The following is a 22,699-nucleotide window of genomic DNA, read 5'->3' on the forward strand; positions in this document are numbered from 1 at the left end:
AGTAATTGTAATGATTTCTTACATTCAGGCTATTTTCCATAGGGGAAGATATTACCAACTTCTTGGCAGAATACTTTCTCCCCCCGCCCCAATAGTTGGTGGAGTTTGGCCCTAGTAAATCCCAAGAGGTTCCCTATTTTAAATGGAGGACATTCAAGACCTTACCTTCTTTCCAATTCATTCTTGCTGTGGTGTCTAAGCACTTTAAGCTAAAGTCTCCATCCTGCCTATCACAGATGCTTTTATTTTACTTATATGTGTTGTTCCTGGTGCTAAAAAGGATGTAAAAATATGGTACTTCCTAGACACACTGATTGTCATTGCTAAATAACTGGGTGGGATATTGAAAATTAAGAATGCTCTAAAAATTGTGCCCTTCTTGGGGCTCATCCCTATGCCAACCTCTTATTTTGCTTCCTCCTACTCAGATAGGTTCTCTATCAGCCTTAATGATGACACACGTTCTATTCCCTCAATTAGACTACAAGCGTCTTCAGGACAAAAAGAACAGATGCCATGCCCCTTACCTAGTGTAGCTGATGATGGTAGCTCCGTGCAGTCTGATCAGTTGCAGAAGCAGATGACATTGCATTCTCACCACAGCTGTTTGGGATTAGGAGCTTGCAAAAGTAGCCTAACATTAAAGTAAAGGCAGATTGGAGAACAGCATTCTGCTCCTTCCCTCCAGAGAGTAGTTCAAGCCAGGCCTGGAGTAGATCTATGTTGAGAAGAAGCATAATTACCTTGGTCCAGAGTGGCCCCAGGTCTTGTCTAGCAGACTGAGTTATATCTATCAGGGCCTTTTAAAATGCTGACTTGGCTCCCTAGAAATACAAAACCCCCCAGCATCGTTTATAAAGGTCACTGGCAACGACCTGGGTCAGAATAACTTCAGTCCGTTTTGTGCCAATGTCATGAAAGAGGAAGTGGCTGAATACTTAGATAAGCTCCTTGAGAGTTCTATATTGCTAAATCCAAACAAAGGAGGAGAGAGGTTTATAGCTGAGTTTTTACTCTATCATTCAAATGCCAATCTAGTAGTGAAATATGCTCTAGGAACTCCGATCAGAGATTTTTGTCAGGCGTGGAAGCCAGCTGTGCTTTGGGTGAGTGTGGATTTCCCACCTGCAGAAGTGTAATTCAGAATTAGGCAAAGTAGAAGATTTTGAGGTGGGGTGAGGGATACAGCTTACTATTTTCAATGCAATGAGAAATAGCTCCAGCTCAAAGGAAGTCGTGGAGAATCAAGAGCCTTTAAATTCGGGAATCCAAGTGTACCAAAATAACTAGGATGCTTTAAGATACGAAGTGAAAACTACAATTTGGTAAAGATTATCTTCTAAATAAAACCAACAAGATAACAATTAGCTGCAATTTTAAACTAACAATTTCCTTCCCAGAAAGTTATTATTTGTGAGTTTATATATCAAAGCCTTTCAGATGTTATTATTTTAAAAGAGTCTCAGAGCTCTCCTGGAAGTCAGTGCATATGGTCCTGATATGGCTGAGCTCCCATAGCTCACTCTCTGCTCCTGCTCCTCGCACACATGGGCTACAGCTGCCTTGATATGAACTTGATGCAATATGATTTTGTCACTTATATCATCACCTGAGCACTCAGATACCACCCTAGAAAAGGCAAGCAAGATAATGGTTTCAGTGGACCTTTTATAGCCATATCTGAAAGCATTTTGCACGCACACACACACACACACAACGCTTGAATGTGTTATAAAGCAAAATGGTTAAGTAGAGGGAGACAGCGAACTTTACAGCCTGAGAGATGCAGGCTGCACATCCATCACGAGTATCCCGTTGTGCTGAGTGCAGTGGTGCATTTGGGGACATGAAGCCAAGGCCAACAGAGTTACAGTGAGACCTTGTGTGTTTTGTTTTTGTTTTGTAGGCAGGTGCTGGTCTGGCTACTCAGGAGGCTGTGATCTGAAGATCATGGTTCAAAGCCAGGGCAGGTAGGAAAGTCCATGAGATGCTTATCTCCAATTAACCACCAAAATCCTGGAAGGGGAGCTGTGGCTCAAGTAGCAGAGCACTAACTAGCTTTGACATAAAAGCTCAGGAACCGTGCTGACCCTGAATTCAAGCCCTTGAACAGAAAGAGAGAGAAACTGGGGTGGTGACGGGGAGAGACAAGAGAGAGAGGTCAACACAGAAAAGAAAGAAGACAAGGGAGACGCAAGGGGAGGGAGGGGACTTCCAAGGGGAGGAAAAGAGGCTCTCTGGACAAGCTCCCCACTATAAAATGAGATGGCCTTGTAACGGCGCTGTGGCTCAAAGTGGTAGAGCACTAGCCTCGAGTGAAAAAGCCCAGGGCAGCACCAGGGCCCCAAGTTCAAGCCCACAACTGACCAAAACAACATCAATAGCCTAAAATGAGATGGCCTGAACAGATGATCTCTGAGTCCTCATCCAACTAATTCTGTTCATGAATTTCATCTCTCCAAACAGTTTACAAGTCCTTACAATGAGATTTGAGATCGTATGTACTTGTATTTAAGGAATAGTGTGAGACTTCATTTATTAACTACTTTTCTTTAACAGAGGCTCAGAGCAGAGTGAGCAAACTTTTACCTGTAAGGTAAAAGACACATGCTGCTTAAGAATGCTTACTAAATTGCTTGAAATTTGTTTCTTTTATAGTAAAACAGACACCACACTATAAATACATCAGACTTGTTTACTGCTTAGAAAAATAAATGTCTTGTGCAATGCTTTCAATACATAATTTATATATATATATGTTATTCATAAATAAAAACAGCACTGTACTGTCTATATGCTTCTGCTTAGACAAATCAGTAATGGAAATTTCAGTCTCAACTCGAACTATAAAAAAGTACAAAGCTCATCCACATTATCAGAAGGTAACAGTCCCAAACAAACTCACTTAAAATAGGGTAGCCATGGGCTGGGAAGGTGGCTCGGTGGTAGAGCACTTGCCTTGCATGCATGAGGCCCTGGGTTCGATTCCTCAGCACCACATAAGAAAAAAGAAAAAAGCCGGAAGTGGAGCTGTGGCTCAAGTGGTAGAGCACTAGCCTTGAGCTGAAGAGCTGAGGGACAGCGCCCAGGCCCAGAGTTCAGGCCCAATGACCGGACCCCCCCCCCCCAAAAATAGGGTAGCCATAAGTTTTCTATAAGTTCTTTCATGACTTAAAATGTAACCTGTTTTTTTAAATTTCTGATATAGATCATAATTTAAGGTAACATTGACATATTTGAGACATTATAAATCTTATATACACATTCACATATAGCACAATGTCATGAGCAAGTATCAGTAATAGGTAATTAACCAACTACTAAAGTTAAAAAAAAAACAACATTTTTAACAATTTAAATGCTTTGTGATAGGATAATTAATGCCCAACAGATAACTTTAGAAAGAAAAGACATCGTTTGGATAATCAAAAGTAATGAGATTTTCTATATATATTTTTTTATCCTTCACTTTAGAAATTAGAAATTATCTAAATTTAACTCATTGAATTTCTTGACTAAAGAAAACAGACTACATTAAAATTAGACATTTATATATGTATATATATGTCAACTAACATTCTAACTAAACTAACTAAACTAAAACCACTTAAAGGAAAATTGAAGGCAAAAGCTTAACTTGCCTAGTTATTTACATAAACTATAGTTTTAAGCTATGTTTGGCGGCTCTAGTAAGATGTAGATAATTCAATCTACTACTTTTGTTGTTCTCTTCCAGACTCCTACACAGTAATTTCTGTATCAATAATCACATAAAACAGTATTCTCAATGTTTTTCCCACAAGACAAATGAGTCTGGCTATTATTGTTCATATACGGTTGAAAACAGCCTAGCTCTGTAGTTTTTCTCCTTTTTGATTTTCCAAATGCTGGGGCTCAAACCCATGGCTTCCAACTCTTCTATCCTTTTAAGTCAGTCATTTTAGCTCAGTATAATAATTTTAAAAACGGAATTAAAATTAAGGTGAAAGATGCCCCCTCATTATAAAATTACCATCATTATAAAATTACCATCATTCTGAACTTTGGAAAAGTCAAACATAATATACAGTTTTAAAGAGGCTTTTATGAGGGGTGAGAATATACTCTACCATAGACGGTATAATCAACTTACTATCACATTAATTGAGAAGCCCACTGGCACTTCATGATGCCAGAGCAGCGGAAGTTTTACTAACGCCCTGGTTTGGACTTTGTGGACTGGCACTGTCACACTGTCTGTCTGCCTTTGGAGAGGCAGCTTGTTCATGAGGATTACTGCTTTCTTTAGCGAATTCTAATGTCACCCTCTGCCCGGCAGATGGATGCGGCTTCTCCTCGGAACCCGCCTGTTTCCTCGCTTCTGCTTCCTGTTCTTGAAGCAATCTTTCCACCTCCACCTCGAGTTCCAAGGTCTCCTCGTCGGCTTGTACATCCAGTTGCCGCATCAGCTCCTCCAACTTTGTGGCCTTCCGGAGCTCGTTTTGCTGTATGATTGTACAAAGGTGTTCTGTGAGTTGTTCTTTTATCTCAGTCTTGCGCTGCAGATCTAGCTTCGCAGTAATGTACTCAGCTTCAGCCCTGTCAAAACGCTTTCTGTATCAGGACAGATACACAGATTGGCCCATTAGGGTTAGACACTCGAGAGACAGTGTGGAAATAATAAACTCTAATTGGAAAAGAAATGCACAGGGCAGTGTGGATATTAATACCGTCTGAACACTTGTCTCCACACCCGATAAACTACGTCACAGATGCCGGGCCTTTCACAGCTTCCTTATTTGGATTCATCTCCTACAACAGCACTCTTCTGCACGCAGTTCTTTCCAAAGCTGTGTTTGTGTGCAAACAGGCTTATTTTAATTCAGTAGTGTGTTAGCTCTGGGATGAGGGTGGAAGGTGGGGAACTCTGATTGACAGCTTTGTGAAGCTTCTGTGCTATGCATATTCCCCTGCTGGCCAGTTTCAAACTATTGGTATGACATCTTTAAACGTAGAATTGGAGAAATATACAAGGTCTGCTAGTATGAGCTAGCACTAGCTAGCTGAAGCCCACAACTGGTTAAATGTAAAGCAAGAGATGGAGCAAACAGAAAACTTGCACCTAATGTGTGGCTTAGAAAAGTAGGAAACATTTTGAAGAAGGCTCCGGAGGGTAGTGGGTGGTGAACATGAACAGGACAGAACACACAAAACAAGACGACAGCAGGTGAGGGAGAGATGTGAACACCAAGTGGAATGGAAAGCTTGAGTACAGATTTAGCAGGGTTTTTCTTGTTGCTGACAACTTGGGCATGCAATTTGTTCTTGTGCAGAGCTGCCAGCTCCTTATAGGATCCTGTAGCATCACTAGCTTCTGCCCACTAGCTGCTAGAACAACCCTGCAATCATGACAACCCAAAATGTCTCCAGATATTCACTGCCAAACATCTCTTGATGGACAAAATTATTCTCAGCTGAAAAAAAAGAATTCCCGGGTTAAGTTTTTCTTATAGTTTTTTCTTTAAGTTTTTCTGCAGTTGGCAGCAAGAGATACCCGTCACGCTCTTATTAGGAAGCTTTATGGGCTGAGGATATAGCTCAGTAGCAAAAAGCTTACTTAGCAGGCACAAGGTCCTGGCTTCAGTCTTATTTTTTGGTGGTCAAATTTGAACTCAGGGCCTTGTGTTTGCTTGGCAAATGTCCAACTCTGTTCTGAGCTGGTTGTTGCTTAGGCACACCCTTTGCCAGTTGTGCTTACTTTAACGCATGAAAGACAGGCATGCGCCTCCACCACACTGAGCTAGTTCTACTGAAGGTCTTGCTGAACGAGGACAGCTGGAATGGAGAGGCAGCTCCAACGGCCCCTTTCTCTTCCTTTTCCGGTACATCTGCATCCATTACCTCTTGCTTTTCCTACATCAGGTGACTTTTAGCAACAATGAAGGTTCTTCCTCTCTTCCAAGAAAAAGAGCCTGATTTCTATTTGCCAACTGCCAACTCATTCTCAAGTTAATTAGCTGTGGAGGCCCTGTTGGCTCCTCCTACCATTACCTACTATTTAAACCCAGGAAGGAAGTAGTTTTTAGCACTTTAGAACAAATAAAGTTCTATCTCCTAATGTAAGACACAGTCTTGGAAAGAAAGATAGTGAAAATCATAAAAGGTTTTGGGGCTCCAAAGTTTCTGGTCATTTCCTGCTTTGGTCTTTGGATACAAAGAATCAAGTATCCTGTCAAACTAGCTCAGGGAAGAGGCAATATCATACACAGGCCATCAGAATCAGGCGTTTCCTCAATACTGAGAAGCCATTCCTTTCTCTGACTTGAACTCTCTGTCAAATTTGTAGCCTAATATGGTTACAGCTGGAGGCTCTACAACAAATCCACTTCCCTCTGCCAGTGATCCATCTTACGCCTCCTGAAGGAGTACCTTGGTTAGCCTGACCCAGAGAACTCTTACTGTCGGTGGCTGGAAGCTGCTTGTTAGCCTATGGGTGAAATGTCTTACAAGTGATTTGCCCATCTCTGTTCTAACCAGGTGTGTCCTAGGGTCAAAATTCAGAGTAAAAAACACAGGCGGATCCCTGTGGAAGGGGTGGAAGTAGAGGCGAAGATTGAAAAGTTCAGTTCAGTGATCCTGGGCAGTTATTAGCTGAGTTTGGTGAGTTTATCTATAAAATAATGATGATAACATCATCATCTTAGGAGTGGCCTAGGATTGAACAGTATCAATAGGCCAGACACCTCACCTACTGCTACCGGAGAAAGATAATTCTCCTTTTAGAGTACCTTTTCAAAGCATTAGTAAACAACTGTCTAAAAGTTAAGATCATGGTGTTCATACTTTCAATCTGTACTCATTTAACAATATTTTCTGTTTTTTTTTAACTGTCTCACAAAATAAACCTAAGGAGAACATCTTTATTAGCTGAGTACCTATTGAAATCAAAATTGTTTGTGTGTGTGTGTGTGTGTGTGTGTGTGTGTGTGTGTGTGTGTGTGTATGAATATCTTACCGCTTCTACCCAATTTCCCTTTTCTGCAAGTTGGTGGTCTCCCTCAGCCAAAGTATGTTAGTAGAAATTTACAGACTAGTTTCATGAATACTGAATTGAAATTAACATTTGAGAATAGGTCCCATTAGTTAATTGCAAATTAACATGTGCAAAAGCTGTTTGCAAATAGCTTTTCTATTGATCTTTCACCCTAGATAAATCACTGAAGTTTTTGTATTTTGTTTTTTTAAAGTCCCTCTAGTCAGAAACATGCATCTATATTCTTGTACAGAGTGATTTATGTTTGAAATATTGATTAGTTTCACACACTGCACTATTAGCCTGGGGGGGCTGGTGGATAATTCCAAATTAAGAGTGTGATGACATACTGTGGAACAGAATAATAAGAGCATTATGCATAACAGAGCAAGACATATTGAACTGGAAATGTAATTACAGAATTGTTTTGTTATTTAAAGGAACACTGAATGATTTCACAAATGTTACTTAAAGGATTTAGAAACTGTCTTTTGGTTTTAGTATCCCTGAGATTAAAAAAAAAAAAAAATTACAATCATTAACCCCGGGTATACTATCAGTTTGTTGGTTTTTTAGTTTCTAAGTTGTTTTACCTATTTTCATGGATAAACATATCACATTTATACTTTCTTAGAAGTCTTTCAATGGACAAGAAAAAATATTTTAAAAACCTGGGTTAAAATGGATTGTGTTTTACAATGATTACAATGGGTTCAATGAACCCTTTTACACATCTGAAATAGATTAGGGACTGGAAGTCATTTTCCCTCTCTTGAGATATTTTGACATCTTATTGCACTAGCAGTGTTTTCATCATTACTCAAAAACTATCCGTTTGTGCTAAAAATTAAAACAATAAGAAACCAGAGACTGATGAGATGATGTAGAGAGATGCAATAGTGAAGTAAATTATTATCATTGCTTACTTATCTAAATGCTTTATTTCACCTCAAGAAGGTATTTTTAAAAAGCCAAAAGGCATCATCTGTTAACTTTCACTGCAAAGAGTTGAGAATTATTTCTCATTTATTACACATACTGGCAACATAGAGAAAACTGACAGAGGAAGACCTTGTACTCTTGTGAGAGAAATCCAAAGATCACTGGTGTGGTGGTGAAACGCGGCCTTCCAAAAACAGCACTCACTTTGGAGTGTATGGAACTAGAAGTGAGTATTACTTTATATAAAACATTACCTTGCAGGAAAAGCATGTGAGTAAGGATGTGAGGAGTTACGGCACCATCTCAAGATGGAAGAGGAGACTATGTCTCTGGGGCTGCACAGAAGGGAGCGGAGTGGCCATGGTTAGCAACACTTGGAGCCACCACAAGCTGGTGAAGGCCCCCGCATGGACTCCTGCGGTGTCTGCGGAAGCGGAGCCTCTGGGCACCTGGACTTTGGATGTCTAGCCTCCAGAAACACGAGAGAAAATTCCTGGTATTTCAAAGCACTCTGTGTGCGGTAATCTGTTAGGACATTACTAAGAAACGAGTGCAATACAGAGATATACTCTCTAGAATGTGAGGGATGACCCTGACAAGAAAAGGGAAACTCAGATCGTGAATCTTGTGCAAAACCCAGGCAGGTGAATTGCGTCAAACTCAAGAAGCAATGAGTGAAAATTATACCTCTAAGGATTAAAAAAATAAAACACAAAGAGAAATGTGATATTCCCATGCAGTGGATAATCATTTAAACAGGAAAAACTTAATCAGCCAATATTTTCCAAGTAACCGGCTCTCTCCTATGTTGCTAAAAGAACGTAGCTACATTTTTTTCATCATTTAATGTTTGAGTCAAACTTGACCTGAAACAAAGAGGTTTATTGTGCTTATAGTCTTATAAAGTTACCTTCCACAATCCTTTTATTTTTACTTCTGTCAATTATTAATAAGATGACTTAAAAATGTGTGTATGTATCCATTATACCTAGATGACAAGGACAAGTGTTTTTCCTGGTAACGAAGGGTTCGAAGCGTGGCTCTTTCTGCACACCCCACACTGCAAGGAGCAGCACGGGCCACAGCTGTTCACAGAAGCAGCAGCAGCTCGCTTAAGTTGGCAGCCACTATCCTAAGTTGCTCTGCATGTGCCAATTTTACAAAGCAATGTGCCTCACTTGTTACACAGAACCTTTTGTGGACAGTACTGTGCCAGGCACTACCCAACTAAGGCAGTCAAGGGATTCCCTCACGGACACTGAATCCCCCAAGTGCTACCTTCTAGTAGAGTCTGACAGTGACAGTATTTGTAGTGCTGGGGGCGGGCCATGCCTGTGCAGTGAGCCGCCCTAGCCCTGGGTCATATGCTCAATCTGGAATTCCTCAGCAACTATGACGGCACATTAGAAAAGGTTGTCTCAGTCTGATGCATGAACAACACCAAAACCAGGTTCCACTTCTATGAGCAGAGGCTTCTTCGGTTTTGGTCTTCTGAGTCAGGGTTTCGCTGTCTAATCCAAGTTGGCCTTGAAACCTCTTGGTAACTCAGGCTAGCCTGGAATTCACAATTCTCCTGTGTTTCTACTAAATGCTGGGATTACAGGTATGCACCACCATGCCTGGTATGAGCTTAGGCTGTTAAAACCAGCCTCATCATTTATATAAAGTATCTGTTTACAAAAAGTAACATGAATAGCAGTATCATGAAAAACTGACATTATTAACTCATTAAAGATGCAAAATATATCATGTAAAATATTTTTACTATGTAAAAATTTACTAAAATTTCATTAAGAAAATTTACATAATACAGGTTATTTTCTCCCCTAATAATTCCACCTTCTTTATGGTTCTCTATAGGCTAGCATTGTAAGATATAATTTAAGAGTACTAATCTTATGTAATATAAATATGAAGTATCCTTCCCCAGCCTCCATTACGACAGAATTAAAACAAAATCAAATTATAGTTCCAGCCAAGGTACCTAGTACTATACCTGATACTATGAATTATTTATATGAAAGGCTATAAGACTATAAAGGTGACTCATGAGAATAAAATGTACCAAAAATCAAGGCTTAGTTTACTCTTAAAAAATCTTGGTTAGCCTCTTAACAAGTTTATTTTTATTAGTAGAATCTGGAATATTTATTTATCAGACCATGATGACATTGATTTAGGTTGTTAATTAATAAAGGCAGTCCATTTGGTCAAAAAACAATTACAAAAAAATCACAAAGACAACCACAAACCTCTTTCCTAAACACTGAACAGTGAATTAAAAACCATCATCAAGCATTTCCGCTTTATTAAATTGTTACATAAACATTCTGATGTTGTGGTTCACCCTGGACTAATGAGGCGTTCTGATTGATTTCTAGTGTTACAGAGAAAGATGCAAAACAGAGTCATTAACACAGAATTCCCTTGTGAGAAAGACAAACCAGGATGATTAAAGCAATGCTGAAGGGACTTGAAAACCCTGAAATTGGAATACTTTTTTGCCCTTTTATCTCTTTGTAAGGGCCATGTAATTTTTTACATGTGCTAGTTCGTTTAAAAAATACTCTGATTTTTTTTTCTTCAGAAAAATGCCAGTGGTTGGATCCAAGGAAACATATGATATCAAACCATTTTGTACCAAGTATAATCCAAAAGAGACAAAACAAACCTCAAGAATCTTACGGTGGTATTTTCTTTAAAATATTCATAAGCATTAAAAAAATAAGCTAGGCCTTACTTTGATGAAAACTAAAGTGAGAATCTGGCTCCCACAAAGACTACATCAAACAGTCAAGCATTTTAAATGGAAGGGGCCTAGACTCAGTGATAGAATAATACTGTTGGTGCAGGTCACTCAGACATTTACATTGTTAGATTCTGAAAGACCGCATTGTTAGATTCTGAAAGACCGAAGAGCGCCAAACGTTATAAATATATGAAAGTTCACCAGAAAGACTAAAATGTAAATAAATAACATAAATAATGCAGAAAATGCTCTAATAGGAACTTACAACAGGTAGGCAGATTCTGTCACTCAAATTGGCCCAAGAGGAATAAATGCATTACTTAAGGGGTTGTTATGAGACTTAAATGATGAGTCTCATAAAACCTACTAGCTTAGCTAATATGTGTGTGTATGTAAATATATATATATATATATATATATATAAACTAAATAAGATCTTGTCAGAGTTTACCTTTCCAACTCACCGTGCATATGAGTAGTCTAGGCTGGCCTGATCAATGCGGTTTCTGAGGATCCCAATGTCAGCTGACACCATGTCATCTAAAGCCTGTAATTCCTTCTGGACCCGCTTTAGTTTCAAGGCCTCTGCCTGAGTTCTTTTAGATCTAGAAAATCAGGACAGTCGGGGGGAGGGGAGATTGACATTTAAATACACAGATTCATACATAATATAAATTAAAAAAAGACACTATATATAATTACAGTTCATGAGTTTTTAAAGATTAGATTAGAAAAAAAAGATTTTTTAAATGCTGGTAACATTTTGGTCTACCTCTAACACTACACTGAGAGAACTTTTCCTTATTTTTCCAAATTTTCTATTAGGCCATATTATTTTCATAAATAAGGGGGGTGGGAGGGATATTTAAAAGGCCCAGGCCAGTACCAGGGGTTTTGACATTCCTCGTTCCCCCTCTCCTGCTCTGCGGGAGGCACAAGCACTCTGTCGCTGAACTACATACATGCCCAGCCTTTGTGTTTGTTTGTTTTTTTTTGGGGGGTGGGGGGTGGTCAGTCGTGGGTCTTGAGCTCTGGGCCTGGGCGCTGTCCCTCAGCTCCTCAGCTCAAGACTAGCACTCCACCACTTGAGCCACAGCACCACTTCTGGTTTTCTGGTGGTTAACTGGAGATAAGAACTTTCCTGTCAGAGCTGACTTTGAACCACGATCCTCAGATTTCAGCCTCCTGAGTAGCTAGGATTATAGGTGTTAGCCACTGGCGCCCAGCTCTAGCCCTTGGTTTTTGGAGTCTGTTTTGCCATGTGCTTGCTATGCAGCAGCCCCGACTGACCTGGAACTCAGGACCCTCCTACCTACCCACTCTATTTTAAGGGCTGGATTAGTTATAACCACGTGTCACCACGCTCAGCAAGGCATTCTTGCTAAGCCTATTTTCATTTCTGATACTTAGCAACATGAAGAACTGATTCTTGCATTAAACAGCACTACTTTATATATACAAAAATATCCATTTGTCTTTCATTTTCTAAGGCTCCATTTCCCCATACTTTCATTACTTTGCTTCTTTTCTTATTCTCTAGGCAAAAACTACAGATTCTCAAAACTATCTGTAGGGCTCAAAACCAATACATTTTCTTATTTCTTTATTTAGAAGTACATCCAACTTCACCACCTTATCCCTTCTCTAGACACATTTAAGAATACAAGTAGAATACACACTATGAGACAGAATAAAGAATACAACACATCTTTCATCATGATTCCACTCATTTCAAAACCTCACACACATTCATGAGAAGAAAACCTAAACATGAAATCACTATCATGCTACTTAACATTCTTCTGGTGTTTACTGCACTATGCATTTCCTTTTCCTTCTGCAGATAAAAGTCACTTATCAGTGTGACCCTTTTACTTCAACTGTTCATTATCCATTTATTAATCACCAATGATGGCGCATTTTCTTACGTTTCTGTGTCTCCCACTTCTGTGTGAAGTCAACAGCACTGGGGGCAGAACTGAACTGAACCTACAAATCTTGAGGCTCCGCTGAGGTAGCTCAGGATGGCTACACAAGCCTCCTACGCTACTTTCTGAGGTGGGATACGGTCAGATGCCACCATACCCAGCCAATTCCATCAACCTCATAAAATCCCTGGCAAATCATCTCCCCACTTCAGCTAGACCGAAGAGTACTAAAATGCCTTTGGAAAAGCAATTGATTATAGGGAAAAAGCTATTTCCTATGTCTCAGGAGAGATCCAGGTTGAGAATTTTTTTTTTTCAAATACAAACACACTTCTGGTAAAAATTCTGAATTACTGGCTCAGGCCTGTCATCCTAGCTACTCAGGAGGCTGAGATCTGAGGATTGCAGTTCAAAGCCAGCCCGGGCAGGAAAGTCTGTGAGATTCTTTTCTCCAATAAGCCACCAGAAAACCAGAAGTGGCACAGTGGCTCAAGTGGTAGAGTGCTCACCTTGATCTGAAGAGCTGAGGGACAGAGCCCAGGCCCAGAGTTCAAATCCCACGACCGACAAAAAAATAAAATAAAATAAAATTCTGAACTACTCTTACATCCACCTAACCTTCCTCTCATCTCCTCTGTCTCTCTATATACTCCAGCCTCAATAGTAAAAGTTTTGCAGACCTCATTAAAGGTTTTAAGAAGGAAATCCTATCGAATGCTTGCTTGAATTCAATTGACACTATTTCAACCACGCTTTAGTGTTTAACCTTGACCTACCTTGACCTCTAAACCATGAGAGACTACAAACCACAAACTAAAAGGACAAAAAGAGCAACGGCCACAGAGAGAACAGCTTAAATGGGAATGTGGCTGTTTGAGGCTGACACAAGGACAGAACAGCACTTGGAGGTATCCGAAAACGCACATCTCATGCAGAGATTTAAACAGCTTAAACACACATTCAACTTACATTATCTTACATATATGCTGTTCATACACACTTTGATTTGTAACAATATAAGTCACTTGTGTAGAATAACCTGATTCCCTGACATGCCAGATGATAAAGGCTTCTCCACATGAAAATCTAAACTTGAATTTGTTTCTTGTTGGCATACACTGAGAGCTGTCCACTGCTCTCCTTGCGAATGCATACATGGTCACCATGGAAAAAAATGGACGCCAGATCTTTTTTTTTTTTTGTCAGTCATGGGGCTTGAACTCTGGGCCTGGGCATTGTCCTTCAACTCAAGGCAAGCACTCTACCACTTGAACCACAGCACCACTTCCAGTTTTCTGGTGGTTTATTGGAGAAAAGAGTCTGACAGACTTTCCTGCCTGGGCTGGCTTTGAACCACAATATTCAGATCTCAGCCTCCTGAATAGCTAGGATGACAGGCGTGAGCCACCGGCTCCTGAGTGATGCTAGATCTTAATTGTAGCTGTATTTATAAGTTCACCTATGCTTCAAAAATTCTCTTAATAATTAAAACTAGGATTTTTATAACACTTCTAAAACAGCTTATAGCTAGTATTAGAAGTATTAGAACAGGAACAGGGCAATAGAATTGAAACATGAAAGGAACAATGTATAAATAACCTCCCCTGTTTTAGGTGCCTCACCTTTCTGCAATAGCTTTAGCCAAAAGAGCTTTCTTACGTTTATTTTTCTCTTCCATTAGGCGTTGCTCTTGCTGAAGAACTTCCCAGCGAGACTTTTCTTGCCTAGGGAGAAAAAGATACAGAAATTAATTTATGAAAGACAGTACTGTCCTGCCCACACCTCACAAGTCTGCCTCCTATGTATAAAATTTAACCACGCAGATCACGTGTATTTTCTTTCAAAAGTCCTCCTATAAGACCCATCTGTAGCTCATTCTTCTGTTTAATAGGAACAAAGACAACGATCTGAAGTAGAAAAAGCTTACACAAATAAGACCTTTGAAATCCATTAAATGTGTATAATCTAGAAACCCACAAACTGGAAACCAGAGTACTGTGGCAGTTTCTTAGAAGTACAAAGAAATGTGTAAGTTAATTATGTGTTATAGGCAAAATGAAGATCAAAATAAATTGGTCTGCAGCTGATATGTCATAGTTTGTAGTTTCCTCTAGTGCAAAGTCCCTCTAACGTCGTTAACATAATGGTCAACGATTTCATGTGTTTCTTTCAATTTGCTCACTTTTTTCTAACTCTTAAAACATTTTAAAATGTAATGAAGCACTATGAGCTAAAGCCCAATTTAACTGGGCTAAAGAAAAACTTCAAAGATCTAGATACACATATTGTCTTCCAATCTATCCAATTCTGAGAGAAATATATCAAAATTTCCCATAAAGTCATGAAGTTGGTGCCAACTCAAATTAAACAAGGTAACAGAACACTATTTATTCCTGTCATTGGCATTTCTTACAGCCATTATTTTAAGTTTTTACTCATAAACCTAGTAACCACTTCCAGGAGTCCCCTCTATTCCTACAACTTTCTACCTTACGATTGTAGACATCTCCTCATGCTCCTTTGTTCCAGATCACCCGACACCTTCTGAAATGGTAACACTGCCACCTGGCATATTTGTAGTCATTACTTCGATCAGAAGTTTTTCCCTCTGAGGCTTTGTTATCATGCTGCATCAGTGAACTCACATACTATTTCTTTTCTTCTTTATTGCTCTATTATTCTCTGGTCTACCCTTTGCCTCTCTCATCTTAGAGCATAGGTAAGAAACACCCTTCTTTTGCTATGCTTATAACCTCAGAATTTCTTTTTATCAAGATCCATGTTTCTTGGTTCCTCAAACCCCATGCTTCTATGAATTTTCTCCCATACATCTAATAATAAAACTAGTTTTTCTTATTATATCCAACCTAAATTGTTCACTTCAATCATTTTCAAGGCAAGTCTAGGCTTCAAAGGAAAACCTTGCTGCTAAAATTACAATAGAAAACAAATTATCTAGTTCAACTTAAACTCATTCCCCCTCCAACTGGTGTGAGGCATTGTTGGTAGAATATACTTCAAGATATTTAACTACGCAATATTTCAATGTTGGATTCGTAACTCACGTAGATTCCTATCTCTTGACAAAATGAATTCTTAGTTTTAAATTCCCAACAAACAGAAAACATGTTAAACTCAGTCCAGAATATCATGGGTCAACAGAAGTTGGAAATATCAGAAATTAGAAAAGATATTTGCAAAATCTCATTAGAGTAAACAAAAAGAAACACTATCCTTTCTCTAATATTTCTTTAAGAATTTCAGAATGGCAATTTCCATCAGTGTGGCCAAACAGAATCATAAGGTTCTAATACAAACACATTAAAGGATAAAAAGGGAAGTGTGCTGTGGCTCAAGTAGTGGAGCACTTGCCTGGAGCAGGGACAGCGGCCAGGCCCAGTGTTCAAGCCCCAGGATAAAAAAAGAAAAAAAAAAAAGAGTAAAAAGGCATTTGATTCTGCAGCTAAGTTACGTACTTGTCTCCTGAACTTCCTATACTTCTTCCTATGACTCTACCTTCGGGTCTCCTCTACAACTACCTTTTTCTGGGCTCATGAAATACCCATCTGGAAAATGAAGAACAGGTTCAATCTGAAGTGGCACTGGGCCTAGAACTGCTTCTGCAGAGTGACAAGGGCAGACTCTGAACAGAGAGACTTACAAGTGAATCTTCACTCTTTATCATTAGTTGTCTATCAACCTTAGGAGGATTTTCTTGAAACATTTTTTGAGGTACCAGGAACCTACCTGATCTCACTCATGATCTACCTGACTCAGCCTCCTAAGGATTACTATGATAGCTAAAATTACTGATGTGTGTACCACCAAGTCAAGTATTAGGAAGATAATATCCTTTCTGTGTCTTGGGTATCTCAATTATGAAGCAAAACCAATCAATATCACTATAAAACTGCTGTGAAGATTGACAGGAAACATTAAAATGCTTAACAAACCCTGAATTTTATTCACATGGTAATTTCTTTTCAGTAGTTTGCTAATTACAATTCTAGGCTTGAATATAAACTAGAGAACATGTAAAATAAATCAACAAGTTCTATTTCCTTAAAGCTCAATGGGGAGAGAAAGGTAAAACAGGAAGAAAGTCTTGCAGACTTACTAACAATTCCACTTTCTTTTCCTCCAACTTGCAATCTGGCTTTGGAGGGGGAACCTCAAGACTTCTGTGTCCATCATGGGAATTCTCAAGTCCTGGTCCCCTGGGCTGGCTTTCAGCACCTTGTGGCTGTCCATCAGCAACTGGAGTGGAGGGTGTAGGAGGATGAGGAAGTGCAGAGGAAGAAGAATGAGCATTCTGAAGGTGAAGTCTCTGTTTTGCTGCAGAAAGCAGCTGCTCTGGAGGTAATGACGTAGATCCATCTTGAAGTCCGAGTTTTCGGCTTTGTTCTAGAAGGGCTTTTTCTCGTTGAAGTTGTTGCCGACTTTTCTTTAGAGGAAGACGGCGTTGAGGTTCAAATGGATCTACATGAAAGAAATGCTTGCATGAAGAGCAGATAAATGTAATTTCAAGTACAATTTCTCTAAAAAATGAAGTATTGACATTACACTCTGATAATAATTCTAGAGATCCTTCCAAGTTATTCTGTCTTGAAAACCCAGGAAAAAAAGAACAACGAATTTTCTATACATTTAATACATGTCACGCTATTAACATTTAATATGACCACATTCTCAGCTTACCTTTTTAAGAAGTCCATTTTTATTACGAGTCAGACAGTGGGACTGAAAACAAGGTTTGCATTTCTTTCTGTTTGGGTCTGATACAGGGACGTGGGTACCTGACATTTTTGACTCACTGGCTAATACTCTACCAGCTGAGCCACGTCTCCATCCCCAACATTTTCATTTCAACTTGATTTGGTAATTATTAGAACAATGAACTTGGATCAAATTAGGTAGACAAGTTTTCTGATGTCTTACATATGATTTAGGGTACTACCTCCTTTCTTGGAAGAAAATGGTGGATAGTTTTCAAATGGGATTTCTTTAACTGTTTATTGGGCTACTTCATACATTAGTAGATAGCTCAACAGAAATGCACTTGAGCAAAGTCCTTTACTCTAGAAATGCTAATCTTAAATTGTTTTATTAAAGGTTCTATTTACCGAATTCTAGCCAGGATCCCATCAACAGACTCAAACTAATTTTAATACTAACCTTTGCAAAGCAATGGAAGAAGATAAAGCAAGTGGGAAAAAATTTAAAGCATAAATCAAATCCTTTATTAAACTTTGTTGCTCTGGTAATGCCAATGTTGACCTCTTAGGACAAACAAGAGAATTTGACTTTTATATCTATTTCATAAAGATTTATAAATAGCAATTGCTATAAAATGCCCAGGAAATGAAATTATGAGTCCTTACAAATGATAGGCCTTTTTACTTCTACATTTGAATTTTGAAGCAAAACAGGCCTCTTATTTAAACTTTCCAAACTAGACTTAAAAGCTCTGGGTTAAAAGTTCTAGGGACCGGTGGCTTGCAACTGCTTCTGTGAACTTGGTTGTTCTGTCTCATGTACAGAATTCTGCCTTCGCTATTGTTTAAAGACTACTTGATTAGAAAAGTGTAAGTTTAGAGCAAGCGTCAAGCCGCTTTTCACAGTGCATTTCCTCTGCTAATGTATGAATCTGTGGATGCACTTTCAATTTAATACAAGCTACTTTCTGAAGCTTTTTGTCAATAAAGTAGGTATGAGGTGACCTCTCTGTTTTGTTCTTAATTCCTAATTCACTGCACATTGGTGGTGATACCATTTTTTATATTTCCTTTTCTATGAAATATCAATTAGTATCTTGTGCCATGTATCAGCAGCAAATAGAAAATTTAAAGTGAAAATATTTCAATACCAGAAATGCTCATGTATCTAGGAATATGTAAAACAAAAAGATAGTTGAAATTTCTACAAGAAAGAAACTTCAGAATTTACCGAGAATATCAAAAAATACCTAAATACAGTAATACTCTATAAAGATGTCAAATCTCTCCAAATGGATCCAAAGATTCCAAAGAAATTCCTATCCTAGTTTACAGAAATCTGGTAATATTATTTTAAGAATTACATAAAAGGGTAAGAGGAAACAACAGAAAGGGCTATCTTGATTAAAATATATTCTTGTCTGAAAGACCATGGTGAACCTCCTTAGTACAACTACTTCACAATAAAACAAAACAGGAAAGCCAATCAGGCTGTGTTGGGGAGATGGGGATGAGAAGGGGGAAAGTGGTGAATGAGGACAGTAAATCAGGATAAATACGGCAAGCTTATTTGCAACATAAACCAATAATGAAACCTATTTTTGAAGGAGCAACCCATAGGAGAGTGATAAAGAGGGTGATTTTGATGAGGATACATTGTATGTATATACAGAAATGTCACAGCGAACCCAGCTCGCTGTACAGCTGATATTTGCTAATAAAAATAGAAAAAGTACAAGGGTACTAGACTATTAATATCAAGAACATTATTAAGGTTTGTTACACAGTGGTATTTGTGCAGGAATAAGCAAAACGGACAATGGACAGAATAAATAAAATGAGAAACCAGGTGCCTGTGGCTCATACCTGAAATCCCAGCTAAGGAGGCTGAGACATGGGGGATTGAAATATGAGGCCAGTTCAAGAAAAAAGAATTAGCAAAAGAAGCCAGGCACCAGAGTTTCATGCCTGTAATTTTAGTAACTAAGGAGGCTGAGATCTGAGGGTCACATTTTGAAGACAGCTCAGGCAGGAAAGTCCATGAGACTCTCATCTCCAAATACTACCAGAAGTAGTACTACCAGAAGTAGTACTGTGGCTCAAAGTGGTAGAGTGCTAACCCTGAGTGAAAAAGCTCAGGGATGGCACCCAAGCTCTGAGTTCAAGACCCACAACCAAAAAAAATAGAAAAATTAGCAAAATAAGTCAGTCTGGAGGCACAGTTTGTGTGCTACAGTGCAGGCTAAGCAAGCCAGCCAAGGGACCTCAAGAAATGAGTTCAAATCCCAGTACTGACCAAAAAAAAGACACTGAGAAACTGATTCATATAATCATTATTACATGACAGAAGTATGGCAAATCAACCTAAAGAATATTTTCACATATGAATGAAAAATTTCAAGCTTTTCATAATGAAATAGAACACACATGGAAATATATGTATGTATATGTCACACACGATTCCAATCTGTAAAGATTTATTTTTAAGAAATTTTACAAATAAAACCATGATGAGCCATATCCCAACTTCTGAAGATATAAGAGAAATGTATCCTGTTCCCAAATTCGTATCACTTAATATTTTTAAAAACAAACATAGAAATGACACAAGTCATCTACTGGAGAAAGCACTGGTCAACCTTCTCTTCTTCTCTTCCTGCAGGGTGAACTACGACAGCACCAGAAGATGGTCAGCTGATAACCCACCGCAGACAAGACGCCAGAGTGAAAAGCAAAGCTGTGTTATTTTAAATAGTTGATATTTGTTACTTCAGCTTAACTTGTCTCAACCTGACTCATAATCATCAATGCCTTTGTAATTCCCTTTGTATTTGACCTTCCTTGGTCATAACATATTCAATGCTTCCCAAAGTGAAATTTATGTTTCATTCCTTTGCTATGCTATCCTTTAGATTTCCTGTTTCTTTTTCCTCTTCCTCTTCTTCCTTTTTCTTCTTGCCAGTCCTGAGGCTTGAACTCAGGGCCTGGGCACTGAGCTTCTTTTGCTCAAGGCTAACACTGTACTACTTAAGGTGCAACACCACTTCTGGCCTTTTCTGTGTCTGTGGTACTAAGGAATCGAACCCAGAGCTTCATAAGTGCTAGGCAAGCACTCTACCACTAAGCCACGTTCCCAGCCCTGGATTTGCTATGTTTCTAAAAGAACAGATATGTTCTTTTTATCGGGCCTTACATGATTTTTGACCTTAAATATATGGCATCCGAGTACACATTCATCTACAACTTTTTAATTTTACCTATTAGCTGTACAATTAATATGTTCAGCTACTAGATTATGTTTAGCAAGCCTATTTATTTATCCACCTCTCTTTTAATGGGCTTGTTGTATATAAACAAGATGGTTAAGTACAATCTGGATCATGTTGCCCAATGTACATGCAGGTGTTTCTACAGAATATTGTCCTGTTTTTGCTGGCAATCAATCTAATCTTTCTATGTTCTTTAACTGTATTTTTGATCCATTTATTCGAGTTTAACAAATGAGAAATCTAAGATGAAAACAGCTGGTGTCTTTAGGCCAATCACTGTATTAGACTATGGCTATACAGAGATGCTCCAATGCTTTCTCTGTTCTCAAGATATCAATAGACTAGTGATTCAATGTCCATCTCTCTATTAAGTCTGGGGCTTTGATATTCACTTTCTTACTATCCTCTACTTATCCCAAATTGCCAGATAAGTTAAAATATACTTCTACATAGCCAACTGTAATTTCTAATATATTAATATTTATTAATATAATGAATTTATACTAAATCTTCTTTCTCCTGACATACTGCTAATAACTCCTGTAACTCTTCCAAAGTCCCATCTAATTCCCTCCCATAATGAAGTTCTTCCTACTTCTGTGGCAACATCTTGTATACCATCTACTATCACATTATTCCTGATTTGTCTCATTATGCAACAGCTCTTTGAATGTTTAGGATAGCTCGATTGTCTTGGCACCCCTAATCCAGAAGCTAATTCCTAGAATTTGGAAGTGTGATCAGATGCAAGAGTTTCTACACTCCTGAACATCTAAGACATATGAATGGATGAGTCACTCAACTAGACAGTCACTTCACCACATCTAGTAGTAGAACATTTATGAGATAATCTGTACCGTCTTTAGACTAGTCAAAGTTTTGCCAATCTATGTAATCGGCATGGAAGCTCTGTTACTCATGTGCTCCCTCTCCCACTCATGAGCCCTGTTACTCTCGCATGTGTGGTAAAACGTACTTCAGCACGTCGGACTTTCCCAACGTAGTAAGGAGCATGGCAGGATTTCGTTTTATTCACAGATAAACTCCTTAGTGTATTTGGTACCAAGAGTGCAGCATCTTCTCATGAAGTGGTACTCATGACAGGATCTCCACACCGACCTTGATGAAACACCAATCACAAGCAAAGTATTAAGGACTTCCCCACCCGCTACATCACAATAAAAACGTACCAACTAGCTTTACACCCGGTGGGTGAGGCCGCGGAGCCGCACAGGTCCTGGCTGACCCACCCAGGGTGGCACACGTGTGCACACGTGTGCGTGACGTGTGTGTGCACACGTGTGCGTGACGTGTGTGTACATGCATGGGTGTACACGTACATGCGTGGTGGGTGTGTGCGTGCACTCGTGTCTATGCACGCGCGCACAGCCTGCGCACACACGTGTGTGACACACCATCTCCCAGAGCCCTTCGGCAGAAACCACCCGGCAACCGCAGCCCGGGCGGCTGCTGCGGGCGCGGTCCCGTCACGCAGACCCGGGCCGGCCACCGGCGTTCGCGCCGGAGGGGCAGGCCCGGGGCAGGCCCGGAGCAGGGGCAGGCCCGGGGCAGGCCGGCCTCCCGGCCCGCGCGGCGGGGGTCCCGTCCGCAGCCGGAGCTGGGGGCTCGCGTTCCCGAAGGGCCGGCCCGGGCCCCGCCGGCCGCCCCGGCCCTCCCCCGCCCTCCCCGGCGCCCCGGCCCGCGCAGCTCCGCACCTCGACTCTGCTTCAGTCTCCTCAGCTCCTCCTCGGAGAAGCCCGCCCAGCCCTGCGCCATGGCCCGGGATCCCCGCGCCCCGCCTGCCAACTCGACCTCCCGGGCACATCCGGGTTCCTTTCCGCGGTCGCGAGGCGATCGGCCAATCAGCGCGCGGGGCTCCCGGACGCGAGGCCCCCGCCGAGGCTGCCCTCAGCAGTGCCGGAGAAATGGTCACAGGAAACCTCGTGAGACAGTCATCTCGCGCGACCTGCCTCGGCGCCCTCTTCTCATTGGCGTGGGCTCATCAAGCAGATGTAGGGGGACGTGGCCCTGCGGAGAATAGACAGTCGGGAAGAGGCTGAGGGCGGGGAGCGGGAGAGGGCGTG

The 22,699-nt window shown here is 40.1% G+C and overlaps 1 protein-coding gene across 1 annotated transcript; it reads right to left on the reverse strand.

The window, feature by feature from the left end:
* Window positions 1-2,567: 2,567 nt before the first annotated feature.
* Window positions 2,568-22,496, reverse strand: LOC138818165 (RAB6-interacting golgin-like). Its single transcript, XM_070009104.1, has 5 exons — window positions 22,331-22,496; window positions 16,753-17,110; window positions 14,254-14,355; window positions 11,168-11,308; window positions 2,568-4,593 (listed from the first exon to the last, which is right to left on the reverse strand). Exons 1-5 carry the CDS (start codon window positions 22,389-22,391, stop codon window positions 4,164-4,166), a joined length of 1,092 nt encoding a protein of 363 aa, XP_069865205.1. The 5' UTR covers window positions 22,392-22,496; the 3' UTR covers window positions 2,568-4,163.
* Window positions 22,497-22,699: the final 203 nt, after the last annotated feature.

This window comes from Dipodomys merriami, unplaced genomic scaffold, assembly GCF_024711535.1.
Source record: "Dipodomys merriami isolate MVZ:Mamm:240054 unplaced genomic scaffold, mDipMer1.0.p SCAF_72, whole genome shotgun sequence".
NCBI lineage: Eukaryota > Metazoa > Chordata > Mammalia > Rodentia > Heteromyidae > Dipodomys > Dipodomys merriami.

Coding starts and splice junctions, on each gene's coding strand:
- LOC138818165 (XM_070009104.1), bottom strand. CDS start 22,391: ATGGCGCAGGGCTGGGCGGGCTTCTCCGAGGAGGAGCTGAGGAGACTG. Junction 14,356..16,752: donor GAGGAAAAGAAAGTGGAATT/GTTAGTAAGTCT, acceptor TTTTCTCCCTAG/GCAAGAAAAGTCTCGCTGGG. Junction 4,594..11,167: donor CTAGACTACTCATATGCACG/GTGAGTTGGAAA, acceptor GTCCTGATACAG/AAAGCGTTTTGACAGGGCTG.